The sequence below is a fragment of the Larimichthys crocea genome, chromosome IX (genome assembly GCF_000972845.2).
Source record: "Larimichthys crocea isolate SSNF chromosome IX, L_crocea_2.0, whole genome shotgun sequence".
Classification (NCBI taxonomy): domain Eukaryota; kingdom Metazoa; phylum Chordata; class Actinopteri; family Sciaenidae; genus Larimichthys; species Larimichthys crocea.
This window is the reverse complement of record NC_040019.1, coordinates 7102486-7117621: the sequence shown is the minus strand read 5'-3', so window position 1 is coordinate 7117621 and position 15136 is coordinate 7102486. Positions and strand designations below refer to the sequence as shown.

Sequence of the window (15136 nt, the reverse complement as noted above, 5' to 3'; positions counted from 1 at the left end):
AGTGTACATACCCTAGAAAGGTGTTTTTATTTCATCTTAGATTGTTTCCTATTTTGTTTTTTATGTATCAGTAATTTCTTATCCCTCGTGTGTATTGCAAGCTTTTGTAACAAGCAGATTTCCCTGATGTGGGATCAATAAAGTCTATCTTATCTTATTTTATGACATCTCGAGTACAATCTCAGGCCGATCAGTGAGCAGTTGATGGTTGTTTGCTTAAGGGCACATCAATAGCAGTAGTTTACAGGTCTCAGGAGACAAAATGACACTGTCCTTAAATAAACTATGTGCTCCTGGTGTGTGCATGTGTGGGGAAACAAAAGCATCTGTCAAAATAAAATACATGTGATGTGAATGTTTGTACATGCATGGTTAAAGCAGCACACTGAGTGGACTGAACACCTTGTTTCTGATTTTTAAACAGAATAAACGTAATAACATCCAGATTGTGTTGAGTCATGTGGGCCTACTAACGGTATTTTTTACTCCTGAAGCTAAACAGCTTGAAGTCAGTGAGTGTCGCGAACACAGTGATTATTATTTAAATGTGTTTTAAACATGAACAAAATGACCATATAACCCCAAAACAGCCTAAATAAAGGATTTCACACACAAAGAAGAGCAGATGGTCGGCCCGCTTTCAGTGATGGAACAGAATAAGATGCGCTGGTTGCCAGGTTTGTGAGCTAACCCCCTTTAATAAATAAATAAATAAATACATAACCTGCCACCATGGGCACAATTTAAAAGGAGACAAAGGATTTTTTTATTTTTTCAACCAAAATTTATACTGTGACCAAAAAAAAAAAAAAAAAAAAAAGTACATTAATTATATCTTATAATAAAACTTTACAATGATATGTTGGTTAGGATTTGGGTGAATTTGCTGATAGATTTCAGAATAAAGAACCTAGAGAATAATAAATTATGATATCTAATTATAAGAGATAATATCATGATATAATATAATATAATATATAGTTATAATTGGTGACATTTTGGTGCTGGAAATGTTCAACTCAACTCAACTCAACTTTATTTATAAAACCCTTTAAAGACAGCCGTGACTGACACAAAGTGCTGTACATGAAATAGAACATGAAATGTAAGACATAGAACATAAGAACAATATAAAAACAATAATAAACGATAAACAATATTAAAATAATAATAAAGCAAAAACAGAAACTGAGTCTCATGCTGGGTTAAAAGCCAAGAAATAAAAATGGGTCTCACTTTGCAACAGAAAAGTTGCATTATTTTGCTAAATTATTTGTATTCTTGTTCATTTTTATATCTAATGTCCTTATAAAACCTTATTTTGTCCTTATTTTTTCTTTGAGCTGCTGAAACATCAATGTGCCTCATTAAGTTGATCAAATAACTGGTGTTAAATAGCTCCAGATTAGGTGAAACTACATTTAAAAAAACAGATTTTAATTCGTACCTAACTGTATGTGTGTGTTAAACCTCCCAGCTTTTGTGTTTTAACATCTCTCAAGACACAGCGATTATTTCAGAGGATGCGACAATATCTGGCAACCCGGAGACGCAATCTGTGTCAATTGCCGGGCGACGTAGCGCGAATAAAGGCCGATGTCTATTTCTGACTGTGGCTTATTTTAAACGCATGAGGCTGTCTTTAGCCTCATTTGTCTGCATGGCTGCTTGATGATTTATCGCTTTGTTTGCCTGTTGCACGTTTTTTTTTTTTTTGCTGCCACCGCTGCGTCGTCGCCTTGTTTTTATATATATGTTTTTGCGGGGTTATGACAGGTGTTCAAGGTAAAGCGTCTACAGGATGACGCCTTTCTCTCTGCTCGCTCGATGCAAAAGGTGCATTAGGGAGGTTTCTGTCTTTGTTTTCATGTCAGGGTTTGTTTAATAGACACCAGACGGATCTGAAGGGAGACAACGCGATGCGACAAGCAGACACAGAATGAGAAAAACGTCATTATTATTAGACAATTAATCCTCAAGGGGAGGGTGGGTGTTAATTGGTTAAGGGGGTTAAAGCCACGCACCGACTGCTTGAATTTTTTTTTTTTTGCGATGTCCTATTTTCGCTTGTAGTGAACGGATCCAGGTTCAGTAGGCTACAGGCAGATTACCAGGCGGTGGAGAAGGAGAAGGAGGAGGAGAAGGTGGTGGTGGTGGTGGTGGTGGTGGTGGAGGAGGAAGAGGAGGAGGAGGAGGAGGTCTGTCTGGCAGATAAAGATGGTGTTTCGGAGTGAGGAGATGTGCTTGGCGCAATTGTTTCTGCAGTCCGGCTCTGAATATGACTGCATTAGTGAGCTCGGAGAGCTGGGGCTGGTCGAGTTTCGAGATGTAAGTAAGAGAGGCTGATGATGCACAAACACTCATTTAAAAAAAAAAAGTCTGTGGTCGTATGTGTGTTTTATCCTAGACAGAATAAATGGAGTCTACCTTATTTTGCACGGTGAGGGAGGAGGTGAGGTGGTGAACTTCCCTCCTATAATCTATCTATCTATCTATCTATCTATCTATCTATCTATCTATCTATCTATCTATCTATCTATGAGGATGTGCATTAAGTTTTTAACATTATCTCATCAGATTCAGGTTTATTTCTAAGCATCTTACAGATAAATGATTATATATTTCACCGTGATTGTACCTGAATGATTATATGTGACAATTAAACATTGAACTTGAACATACAAGGGATTTCCCATGGTGTTTTGGTGCATAACAAACATAATTAAAGAAAGCTAAAAAGCAAGTTTAAACAAGTTAAGACAATAAAATGTGAAAAGCTCTCATACAAATATGCACAATATGGTAATTTAAATTCAAGATCTGTGCAGGAATGTGCAAAGTATTCCCCAGAAAATGAGCAGTAGTTATATTTTATATTTGAAAAGTGCATAAAGAATGATCCAACAAAGATGCAGCAATAATAAACAATAAGTGTGTAAAGATGCCACGATGGAGCGTGTTGTTGGGATTTGACTGATGACCTGCTCCTCTGGTTTCAGCTCAACCCGAGTGTCAGCTCATTCCAGCGGCGCTTCGTCAGCGAAATCAAGCGATGTGAGGAGATGGAGAGAATTCTGGGTAAGAGAAGCACCTGGTGATGGTGATTCATCATGTGGGTGTAGCCCGAGCATACACACACCTGGATTACCATCGGGGTATAATGAGCAACTCATGGCTGAGTGTGTTTTCGTAAAATGGTCCCACAGAGATTTCGATTTCACAGCTCGCTCTGACACTTCAGCAGTAATTACCATGAAACAAACTATCAGCATATTGTGTGAACAGGCTACCTGCTGAGGGAGATTCAGAAGGCTAACATAGCCGTTCCAGAGGAGGATGAGAGTCCACTTGCACCTCCCCCAAGACAAGTCCTTGAGATCATGGTGAGTATCAATCCGGCCACATTTTATTTAAATATGTTACATGCACAACAATGTGAGGGTGTCAGTGTCAAGCATATGTCCTGAAGTCACTGTAAGGATGGTGTTAAATCTTGGGTGTCTTCTTCTCCTTGAGATGAAGAGCAGCTGTATGTTTGTGAAGGTTCTCAGTCAATCAGGAAGAAGTGTCGATTGTAGATCACCTCTCATCCAAGAGGCTCAGATTTAAACCCTCCTCAAAGAGCTCCTGTATGTTTGTCTTTAGGAAAACAGGCACCATTTTGACCATTACTATGGTAACTGAGGTCAGAGTACAGCGCGGTCTAGTAGGTGCATAATGTAGAAGCCTCTACAGAGCAGATAACAATGTCGGACCACTTGTTGGTAGACTAATTGGCAAATACCTTGACTATTTATGGACGTAGAGTAGTTGTGTCACCGTCCTGAGGGTGTATAGACTAGACAGAGAGGACAGCTTTTTCAGAATTTAGGGCAGCATCATGTCATGATGACTGTCTCCTTGGCCAAGGTTGATAAACCTTTCATCATAAGGCATCTTGAACTCCTGTGCACTTCTCTCCACTGACTGAACTGATCACAGATGAATAAACAGTATGCTGGTTCTGATCACTGGATGTGTCATCCACATCCTCCTTTTCCCCCCTCATAGTATCATCTAAATATACTTTATCATCTTGCTTCAGCGCTTCATTTAAGCTACAAATATTCAACATCATTCCCCTGACATGTTTGCTATCTCTGCATGAATGAACCCAGTTCCTGCTAGATTCAGCGTCCACGTGATCACCAGTAATGGAAGATGAGTCAGACAATAAAACCGATCGTTTGCATTGCTGATGTCAGACTTTCACTTTCATGCATTTCAGCATGAAGACCACGATTACATCATTTATCATCACGGTTTGCATTGTTTGTCTGACTCAGTGCTAAATAACCCGAGCTGGGGACGAGAAGCCTGAATGATTAGGAGCCTGAAAGACACGCTACGATATCCATAATTCATAACATAACTCAGGCTTTTTCAAAACTGCGATAAGGGCTTATCCAGGTGTCTGAAACTAGGATGGAGGGAACGAAAAGAAGGAAATACTGCTGTACATTTAGTTCACTTTTTATCCTATAATTGTTGCTAATGAGTTGCTACTTTTATCATTTTATATTCTAGATTTAAATATTTAAATATACATCATCTACTTTACCTTTTTGTCATTCGTTCCTTTTCAGGTAATGAAATATCCTTGAACATCATGAAAAATAATGCCACATTTGTCATCTCTGTTATTTAATCTATCTGCAGTGATAATATTTTCTCTTTTAAAATTGAGGAATTGTGACCTTTCTGCCATCAGTCACATTCAGTGTTGATTCATGGCTTATTTGAGTTGTTAAGATACTGAATTTAGACTTAAAGCTGCATGTTGTTCAATGTGTGGTGATGTTCAGGAGCAGCTTCAGAGGCTGGAGATGGAGCTCAGCGAGGTGGCCCGAAACAAAGAGAAGCTGCGCAGGAACCTCCTGGAGCTCACCGAGTACACACACATGCTGAAGATCACACGGACCTTCATACACAGCCGCTCCAGAGTGAGTGTGTTTCTATTCAGCTGCTCATTTATCACACGTTTGTCATGCACTGCCCTGTTTTGTTTTGCATCTCGGGCAAGATGCTTCCCCTCACCTTGCCAGCAGCATCTTGTTTTCTTGTCGCTGACGCGTTTTGTGACAGAGGTGAAACTAGTTCAGACTTTAACTAATGACACGGTTACATTGCAGCCGTTACGAGCAGCACCTGACTCATCCGGGCTTTAAAAAAAAAAGTGATACAGCAAAGAAAGAATGTGTGAGTCAGGCATTTGTGAGACTAAATATTACATCCCAGTGTGTGAACATCACATCGGCTATGTGTAGAAGCATGTAAGGAACAGTTAACGTAAGCTGTCGTGAATGAAACATCCTCCTTTTTATAATTAGCATGAGGCTCTTGGTCCCCAGTATGAAGAATTCCCCACTATGGAGACAGACTCTGTCACCGGATGTACCGGTATGCAAAGACTTGGAGCCAAGCTGGGGTGAGCTGCAATCATGTGTCATTTATATCCAGACAACAGGATGTCCTAATATCATTAGGAAATTAACCTTAAACCTAATGTGATTTGATCCTTGGCTGTAGGTTTGTGTCAGGACTTATCCAGCGAGTGAAGGTGGAGGCCTTTGAGCGCATGTTGTGGAGAGTGTGTAAGGGTTACACCATCCTCAGCTATGCAGAAGTGGATGAAAACCTCACTGATCTGGACACCGTGAGTTGAATTGGGTACCTCATGATGGATGGACAGAAACATACTATGGATATATATTGAAACTGCAAAGTACCCAGATTAATAAAGCTTCAACACTTATTTTATTAGCAATAGAAACATCAAGCAACAACACAAGACATAGCAGCCAGCTAATATTACTTACTTGTCCAACAGCTTGGCATCTGTCTTTCAGCCTTTTATTTCATTAAGCTCTTGCCAAGGACTAAAAGTCAGTCCCAGATTTAGTCTCGTCAGTTTTGGCTCAGCAACAGCTCTGCTCCCTGTTTGCATTTGTCCGTAACCTGGGGCTGAAAGCCTCCTCTTCTTGGTGGTACAAACACAAAACGTCCAGCTAGAGCTCCAGAGAGGAATGAGAGAGGAGATGTAAAACTATGCTGAGATGTTTTTTTGTACTTAAAACTACAAATATAATAAAGACTTCACATACATTTATACAAACACATAAAACAGTGTAAAAGTGCAAAATCTCTGACCTATAAACTTACACAGAATACAAACATAATACAGAGATAATTTGAAGTTTTCAAGGCTTTAAAGTAAAACTCCATGACCAGAATTAAGCTGGTGCGTCAGTGAAATGATGATTTTATACTATCACAAGGAAAAGTACAGACCTTTTTCACAGCAGCCATTTTGACATGAAACAGTAGGTAAACATATTTGTTTTTAATGATACTAATTCAGGCTCCGTTCCATTCAGGTCAAAGTCAGGGTGCTGCCGCGGTGCATGTACGCTCACTGGAAAGTCTCTGTTACAATAAATGGAACAAACCTTAATTAGTATCAGTGGAAACCTGTATGTATCGTTATTTGGGCTTCAGAGATGACTTCTTGGTCTGTGTTGTTTCAGGGTGAGATAAGCAAAAGTGTGGTGTTTCTCATCTCTTTCTGGGGAGACCAGATCGGACAGAAAGTTCAAAAAATCTGTGATTGGTAAGAACGACATCATCGCTTTACTTCTGAAATGCCTGTTCTCCTTCATTATCAACATACATGTCTGTCTTTGTTGTCTTCAGTTACCACTGCCATCTTTATCCGCACCCTGAGAATGATGAGGAGCGGGCAGATGTGTTGGACAGCTTAAGGACACGCATCCAAGACCTGAACAATGTACGACACCTTGAAAACAGCGAACATTTAACACATGCATGTATTCTCAGTGAGTTTGTAGTAACTGTTGTGTTCATCCAGGTGCTGCACCGCACTGAGGACTACCTGAGGCAGGTTCTGCAGAAGGCCTCCGAGTCAGCCTATGCCTGGGTTGTGCAGGTGAAAAAGATGAAGGCAATCTATCATATCCTGAATCTCTGCAGCTTCGACGTCACCAACAAGTGTCTGATTGCTGAGGTGTGGTGTCCAGTCAGTGACCTGGCAAACCTGCGGGGGGCACTAGAAGAAGGCTCGGTGAGTATAAAGAAGTGTTAGAGATGATTATTCTGTGATCATGATTAGTTGACACTATTAAATATTTATTCTATCCACAGTCCAGGCGAAGAAGGAAATCTTTTTTTCAGATGTTGTTGCTGTTAATTACCTGTCAGCTGTTAAGTACTCAAATTATATCCCTGCAATTTATTTTAAATTAATTAAATACTGGCAGCAGGTAATTTGGATGACTCCCTGTCCTGAATCGCTCCATCTGTCATGTTTGTTTTTTCATTATCGGATTTATCATTTGTTATTGCATTGGTTAGCATTTTCTCGCAGTACAGTATTTGCCAGGAACTCCTCCTGCTCCAGGCTGCATATTAGGTGGTTTTCCAGATAAAATTTCTCACCCAGAAAATCACTCAAACCTGTGAATGTTTCACAGAAAATACTTGAGTTTGATTTGTCGGAGGAGCTTTGCAGCTGTTGGCTCGCGGTCTTGTGGTTAAACCTCGACCTGACCTCTCCTGTCCTGTCCTCTCTTTGGTTTTCTGTGTCACGCAGGTGTTTGCTCTAAAACTACAGACTGTACAGACAGACTGTAGAGCAACTTTTTGAACCATTTCTCAGCCACTTTCACCATCATTTGTTTATACTGTCGTTAGTGCTACGCCGACGTTGCTCTGCACTGTTTCATTACTTATTATTGGACTAAAGTTCCTGCTTCAAGTGAAACTAATAACTTGCCTTATTTATAATTTTTGTTACATGCACTCCTGGAAAGTGATTGTGTCTGTCTGTGAGGAGAAGTCAGCCAAACATGCAATAAAATTTTACTTTCTAAACGTTAAAGAGTTCATCTGCAAAACCAAAAGAAAAAACAGCATTATGTAAATCCAGATCCAAAAAGTCTGTGGTATAAACACAAAATGCCCAGTTCTTGCTAGAGCTTCAGAGAGAAGTGTGAGAGAGGAGATGTAAACCTATATTGAGATGTATATACATACATAAAGAAATAAAACACTGGAAAAGTATAAAATATGGGACCTTTTAAACTAGCAGAGAATAGAAACATAATACAGAGATAATGAAGCTTTCACAGGCTTTAAAGTAAAGCCTTGGTCTTGGTCTGACTAGGTCTCGACCTCTCAAAGTCTTGTCTCTGTCTCGATACACCCTGGTCTTGGTCTCAGTTTAGGTAGTCTTGACTACAAACACTGTCCTTTATATTTTTGTCTTAAAAGAGAAAAGGTGATGCCACCGTGCCGTCCTTTGTGAATCGCATCCCAAGTACTGACACTCCACCTACGCTGTTAAGAACCAACAAGTTCACATCTGGCTTTCAGAGCATTGTGGAGGCTTATGGGGTGGGGGACTATCGCGAGGTAAGCCCAGGTAAGAGCTCACAGCGTGTCTTCTAAAGAATACAACTTTGAATTGTCTTTTCTCAGCTTTGTAAGAACTTCAGAGTAGGACATTAAATATGTTTCTCTAACCGGCAGCTCCCTACACCATCATCACGTTCCCCTTTCTGTTTGCTGTGATGTTTGGTGACCTCGGGCACGGGATGGTAATGAGCCTCTTTGCCTTGTGGATGGTGCTGACGGAAAAAAAGCAGAAGAAGAAGCGATCCAGTAATGAGGTTGGAATGAGTCACTCCTCTCATCTATAATGAGTCTGATAATTGTAAATTGGTTTTTAGCTGATAGCTGTGTCTCTGCTGGTCTCAGATATGGGTGACGTTCTTCAATGGACGTTACATCATCCTAATGATGGGGCTTTTCTCTATCTACACCGGGCTGATTTACAATGACTGTTTCTCCAAGTCTATTAATATATTCGGCTCGGGCTGGAGTGTCAAGGCTATGTTCACAAATCAGCAATGGACGTGAGTTATCAGTAAAACACACACACTCATTGTCTGTAAATAAGGTCTTTTTCTAATTAATATGTTTAATTTTTTACATTGCAGAAACAAAACCCTCCAAGCAAATGCTTTGCTCACATTAGACCCTAACGTCAGTGGTGTTTTCAGTGGACCGTACCCATTTGGCATTGATCCCGTGAGTACTCAGACATTAGAGGCAGAATATAATTGGACTCATTTTCATATCATCATCGCTGAGATGCTTTTTTAATGCTTGATCAGATATGGAGCATGGCGGTGAACCGGCTGTCCTTCCTCAACTCCTACAAGATGAAGATGTCAGTTGTTATTGGCGTTATCCACATGAGCTTTGGAGTGGTGCTGAGTGTCTTCAATCACTTGTGAGTGACTCGACTATATAAGACCCTGTCAGTAATCTTACATCGTTTCTGTTCTATACTTACAGCATGGGTTTCAAGTAGAGTTGGGCATCAACAAGTGCCGATAAATTTGAATTTGAGAGTGTTTGCTATTGTATTCAGTTGCCAAGATACTTCAAGAAAAATTAAATATGTGAACCTCATGGCATGGAGTTGGTAGTCTTCATCATTTGGGAACCATGAAATCATTAAATCCATCAAAAAGTTTCGGTCTGGAACAAAGTGATTTACTGCTGACCAACAAAGCCATGTTACTAAAACTACATCAGTGAGCAACACCATTGCACTGGCATGTTCATTCATTACCATGAACATAGGCAAGGTAGTTTATTTTGAGTCAGTCCCAAATGCACTGTCCTGCTGCCATAAATACTTTCTCGAGGACCAAATCCACAGCTGAAAATAGTCCCATTTGTGAAAAAACGCCCAGCTGTTTTTTTTTAAAGATTTACGCCTTTCAGTAGAAACCAATGGGTTTAGAGCTGAGAGCCACAGACAGGATGAGGAAGTCAGAAAGTATGAAGAGACGGATTAATACTTTGTTCTGTTAATAGGATGCGTTGACAATAACAAAAATATAAAGAATGTTGGAGAAATATCTAAAGTTGCTGAGTGAAATGTATTTATTTTTAGTTGGTAAACATTCACACAATTTTTCAGTGCACAGCAAAGTGTAAAAATGTAAAAAATGTCTTTGTGTAGCTGTAAATTACAGACAAGCAGCTAAGAATGGAGAGTTTCCAACAAATAATATGTACTTGATTTTCAATTCAAGAGATCAAAGGATTTCAGTCAGTAAGATTCAAGATTCAAGAGATTTGTTGTCATATGCAAGTAAAAACACATGCACAATAAAAAAAATAAATTTAGAATATACAATTTTAAATGTAAAAATTAAATATAGTTTAGTGTAGCAAGTGCAGAATAGTGAAAAGTTATTTTTTTTTTAACTGTTGGAATTACAAAAAAAATAAAATAAACCTGAGTTTAGAAATAAGGTGCTCTGTGCCTTACAGGTAAAGTGACAAAGTAATTAATATTTGGGGATTTTGTGGTTGAGTCAACTCCTCTGAAACATACATACATAGTTATTTTCAGGAAACTTTCTTTACAGGAAATGGAAATGAAATTGAATCACAAAGAAAAGCAATCATAGTCATAGTTGTTTCAGCAGATTAATGAAACTGTGGTATAATAATAATATTGCATCACTAAGTGTGCTATAACATGCTATATTGGCACACTCCACAGTGCTCAGCACTTTTTTTTATTCCCATACTTTGTTCTTTCTCTTCAGGCACTTCCGACAGAAATTTAATGTCTATCTGCTATTTCTTCCTGAGCTGCTCTTCCTGCTCTGTCTCTTTGGCTACCTGGTCTTCATGATTTTCTACAAGTGGTTGGCGTACAGTGCACGGGACTCCAGCCAGGCTCCCAGCATCCTCATCCACTTCATTAACATGTTTGTCATGCAGGGTAAAGATATCACTCCTCTCTACCCGGGACAGGTATGTGGTGACGATATCATTTGAAACAGTATCACCTCGGGGTGTGTTTTGATCCTCGTTAATGAGTGTTTCTTGTCTTGATTCCACAGACTGGGTTGCAGATTTTCTTAGTCGTGATAGCTATGCTGTCTGTTCCTGTGCTGCTGTTAGGAAAACCTCTTTACTTGTACTGGCTGTACCGTGGAGGCAAAGGCCTGCGCAGACGCAGAGTATGTCTGAAATATATTTGAAAAATATGCATCCGTTTATTTGTCAATACTGCCAAAAATCAATGCTGTTTCTTCTCAGGGTTATGAGAGGGTGAGGCGTGTAAGTGAGGATGACAATTCAACTACACCATCCTACGAAGAAGACGAAGAGGAGGGACTTGATGAAATGACCAGCAGAGAAGCTCTTCCCAAAGAGGTCAGAGATCCAGCTGCCTTTATATGTGTGTGTTTACATGCTGTTTGTATTTCTTAATTAATTATTGCCAAAGGACTGCGATTAAAAAGTAGCCGTCTTTTATAACAAAGGAAATGAAAAAAAGAGAAAATAGGGTCACAGAAACCATCAGTTATCCTGTGAACACCGGTGTTGTCTTTTTGTAAAGTTTAAGGAATAACATATGTTGTATTAACATCATCTTCCTCAGTATAAATTAAGCGTGATATCTTACATATATCATTTGATCTGTTTTGCAGTTTGACTTAGCAGATGTGCTCCTGTACCAGGCCATTCACACCATAGAGTACTGCCTGGGCTGCATTTCCAACACTGCATCATACCTGCGTCTCTGGGCGCTCAGCTTGGCTCACGCCCGTAAGTGCGGTCCCTAAAAGTCGCTGAGCTGTCTGTACTTCTTTGTTTCTACTTGCATTTCTTTACCTTACTCATGAAGTTATTTTTGTGTGCGTCTTTGCATATTGTGCATCTTTAAGGGCTTTTTGTTCTTCTTGGTTTCAGAGCTGTCAGAGGTGTTGTGGGCCATGGTGATGCGCCTGGGTATGAGGATCACCACAAGAGTCGGGGTGGCCTTGTTGGTTCCTGTTTTCGGCCTCTTTGCCATGCTCACCGTGTCCATCCTACTAGTCATGGAAGGCTTATCAGCGTTCCTCCATGCTCTCCGACTTCACTGGTGGGTCTCATTCTGCTACAACTGATCAGGATGCTCACAATCATTCTTCAGCTCAGGAATATATACTGTGATATGAGACGAAACATAGATTTGACTGTAGCTAGTGTAATTAACCGAATATGCCCCCAATGAATCTATTTGGTCCATAAAATGTCCAAAAACAGTGGATAATGCACCTGACAATCGCCCAGAAGTAAAGATGAGGTCTTCAAATTGCTTGTTTTCAAACTGTTTAATGTAAAAACCACACTACAGAAAAAACTTTAAAATTAAAGTAAATAAACTAGAGTTTTAGAGAATTTTTCAGTCAAAATTTTGCAAAGAAACACTGATATTTTACAGATGTTTCCTGAATTATGATCACACAGCTACATATTTAAGTACAAGTACAAATAATATTATAATTTTAAGTAGATTTAAATGTAATTTAAGAAAGAAGAAACATACTGTATAACTAATAATAATGTATAACTAATGACATAATACTTACAGTTTGGTTGTTACTTTACAGAAAATGTCTGTAATTGCACTTTTTAGAAACCAGTTTGGAGTGTCGCACTGCTTTGTTTAGTTTCCTGTTTGCATCCATCATCCTCGTCATTATTCCATCTTTATTAAAATGTTCTCGCTTGCTTGATTATTTCATTTCAGGGTGGAGTTTCAGAACAAATTCTACCACGGGACCGGTGTCAAGTTTGTGCCCTTCGACTTCTCCCTCCTTCCCTCCGTTTTTGAACAAGATGACTTGCTTTAAAAAAATAATAATAAAAAATAAAATATGGACTCTGAGGTATTGCATATTGAGGAGTGGAGGCAGACTTTATAATTGGAAAGGATGCTGGAAGCTGGAACAATTCACACTGTGATGACGACAACAAACCTTCAAAACAATGGATTGACTCTTGTAGCAACGTTTTTCAACACAACGATTTTTAAAATGTTATCGGCTGTGCTGACTGCCTTACTACTGTACCCAGCAAACCTCTGAGTATATAGAGGCTCAAAATTCTCCTTGTTCTGTTATTGACTTCATTTTGTAGGTGAGCTATCGCTCGACACTACTTGTCGCCCCAGTTGGGTGGATTTAAATATTTTATTCGCATTGTGCTGTATAAACTGGTTTTCGTATTATTTACAACATGGTATTTAAACAGTTATACGGTGCAATGTAAAGGTCAAATATGTTACAACAATATCTATAAAAGACCATATCAAGCATCCTGACGTAGTGCCATAGAGATTTATTTCGGATGATGATATGGGGATGCCTTTGGGAGTTTTTAAAGCTGCTCCACCTGGCATCAAAATCTGAAGAAAGAATAAAAACATTACACATTTTGTGAGGCATATTGTCACAAAGCACTTTGCAGAAATGATTGTACAATGAAAAGTTTTCACTAACGACTGTGATGATGCCAAATGAAAATAATCTGTTAGCTAACTGTTTGCTTATTTACTTATTAATGCATTTGTTTATACGTAACCTCCCCTGTAATCGATAGAGAAAATATCAAAAACTCCAGAAAAAGTCAAGAAGCCTTAGGTCTTTCTTTGTTTGATGATACTGCTTGTTGCGTTTAATGATAATTATTCATGGTATTTATTTAAATTATTGTCTGTACAAGAGTCTAATATTTTACCATTTTGATGTGTTGAATAAAGATTTGAAGAAATGCAAGCAAACAAAGTATTCGTGTCCGGTGTGATTTCATGAGCTCCCTCGTTCATTCACTTTGGTGGAAAGTTGTTCATTTATAGGAAATGACTCCAACAATAATCAACTCATCACTCTTAACTTAAAAGTCAATCTGTCTGAGTCTTAAATGGGTCAGCTGCCTGCAAAGTTTCCACATACTGACCTCTTGTCTTCTTCTGGTGTTTATCTTGACAAAAATGTTAAGTTACTATTTACTTTATAATCAATAGACCAACTATTATGCATACTGACGTTGTTACAGTTAAGAAAAGAAATAGTAAGCTGCCCTCTGGTGGCGTTGACCTCATGGTGCAACTACCAAATGCATCATACTGTATGATTACATGATCAGTGTGCAGGATTTAGTGCAATGTAGCACTGGCTGGGCTGCAGATTGTAACCAGCTATCTCCAGGCTTCTTGTACAAAAAGGTGTCACTTGCTGAGGAGCCTGTAGTCCTTTTGGATTGTGCATTGTCCAGGACTGTCCCCTAGACATCCCAGAGAAAGTGAGGGAGAGGAGACATCCTGAACATCTCCTCTCACCTCCTGCATGAGACTGTGGAGGCCTTAAACAGCTCCTTCAGCAACTCCCACCATGTGGGAATAGCAGTCTGTATTTTATGTCATGTCATGTTATGTCATGTTATGTTATGTTATGTTATGTTATGTTATGTTATGTTATGTTATGTTATGTTATGTTGTGTTATCTTATGTTATGTTATGTTATGTTATATTATGTTATGTTATGTTATGTTATGTTATGTTATGTTATGTTATGTTATGTTATCTTATCTTATCTTATGTTATCTTATGTTGTGTTATATTATGTTATGTTGTGTTATCTTATCTTATGTTATCTTATGTTGTTATGTTATGTTATCTTATGTTGTGTTATATTATGTTATGTTATGTTATCTTATCTTATGTTATCTTATGTTGTGTTATCTTATCTTATGTTATGGTATGTTATGTTATGTTATGTTGTGTTATCTTATCTTATCTTATGTTATGTTATGTTATCTTATGTTGTGTTATGTTATGTTATGTTGTGTTGTGTTGTGTTATGTTATGTTATGTTATGTTATGTTATCTTATCTTATGTTATCTTATGTTGTGTTATATTATGTTATTTTATGTTATGTTATGTTATCTTATGTTATGTTGTGTTGTGTTGTGCTGTGTTATGTTATGTTATGTTTTCTTATCTGTTCTTATTTATGGAAGCCATAAGAAGTCATAGCTTTTCTCAAAATTAAATCTTTTTTTGGGGCCACAGACTGATATTGATATCATTATTTCCTACTTCCTTTATAACAGCGTCTTGCAAATATGCACAATATGGCAGTGTAACACACACACACACACACACACACACACACACACACACACACACACACACCCATATGCTACAATCCTGTGATA

The 15136-nt window shown here is 38.6% G+C and overlaps 1 protein-coding gene across 2 annotated transcripts; it reads left to right on the top strand.

Annotated features, from left to right (window-relative positions):
• The first annotated feature begins 2161 nt into the window (after window positions 1–2161).
• On the top strand, window positions 2162–13684 carry atp6v0a2a (ATPase H+ transporting V0 subunit a2a). Of its 2 annotated transcripts, none has more exons than XM_027281939.1 (20): window positions 2162–2328; window positions 3000–3078; window positions 3286–3383; window positions 4845–4982; window positions 5391–5467; window positions 5569–5695; window positions 6567–6649; window positions 6733–6826; window positions 6908–7120; window positions 8329–8479; window positions 8587–8726; window positions 8815–8972; window positions 9057–9147; window positions 9234–9352; window positions 10689–10899; window positions 10989–11108; window positions 11188–11304; window positions 11583–11700; window positions 11845–12016; window positions 12668–13684. In XM_027281939.1, exons 1-20 carry the CDS (start codon window positions 2218–2220, stop codon window positions 12768–12770), a joined length of 2520 nt encoding a protein of 839 aa, XP_027137740.1. In that variant the 5' UTR covers window positions 2162–2217; the 3' UTR covers window positions 12771–13684. The 2 variants fall into 2 exon arrangements, with proteins under 2 accessions (XP_027137740.1, XP_019127436.2); XM_019271891.2 differs by having other exon boundaries at window positions 5370–5467.
• Window positions 13685–15136: the final 1452 nt, after the last annotated feature.

Bases quoted from the DNA above. Each gene is read 5' to 3' on its own strand.
- atp6v0a2a (XM_019271891.2), top strand. From the start codon at position 2,218: ATGGTGTTTCGGAGTGAGGAGATGTGCTTGGCGCAATTGTTTCTGCAG. The intron at 8,727-8,814 runs GTTGGAATGAGT...TGCTGGTCTCAG, and splicing joins AGAAGCGATCCAGTAATGAG to ATATGGGTGACGTTCTTCAA. The intron at 11,305-11,582 runs GTCAGAGATCCA...TCTGTTTTGCAG, and splicing joins GAGAAGCTCTTCCCAAAGAG to TTTGACTTAGCAGATGTGCT.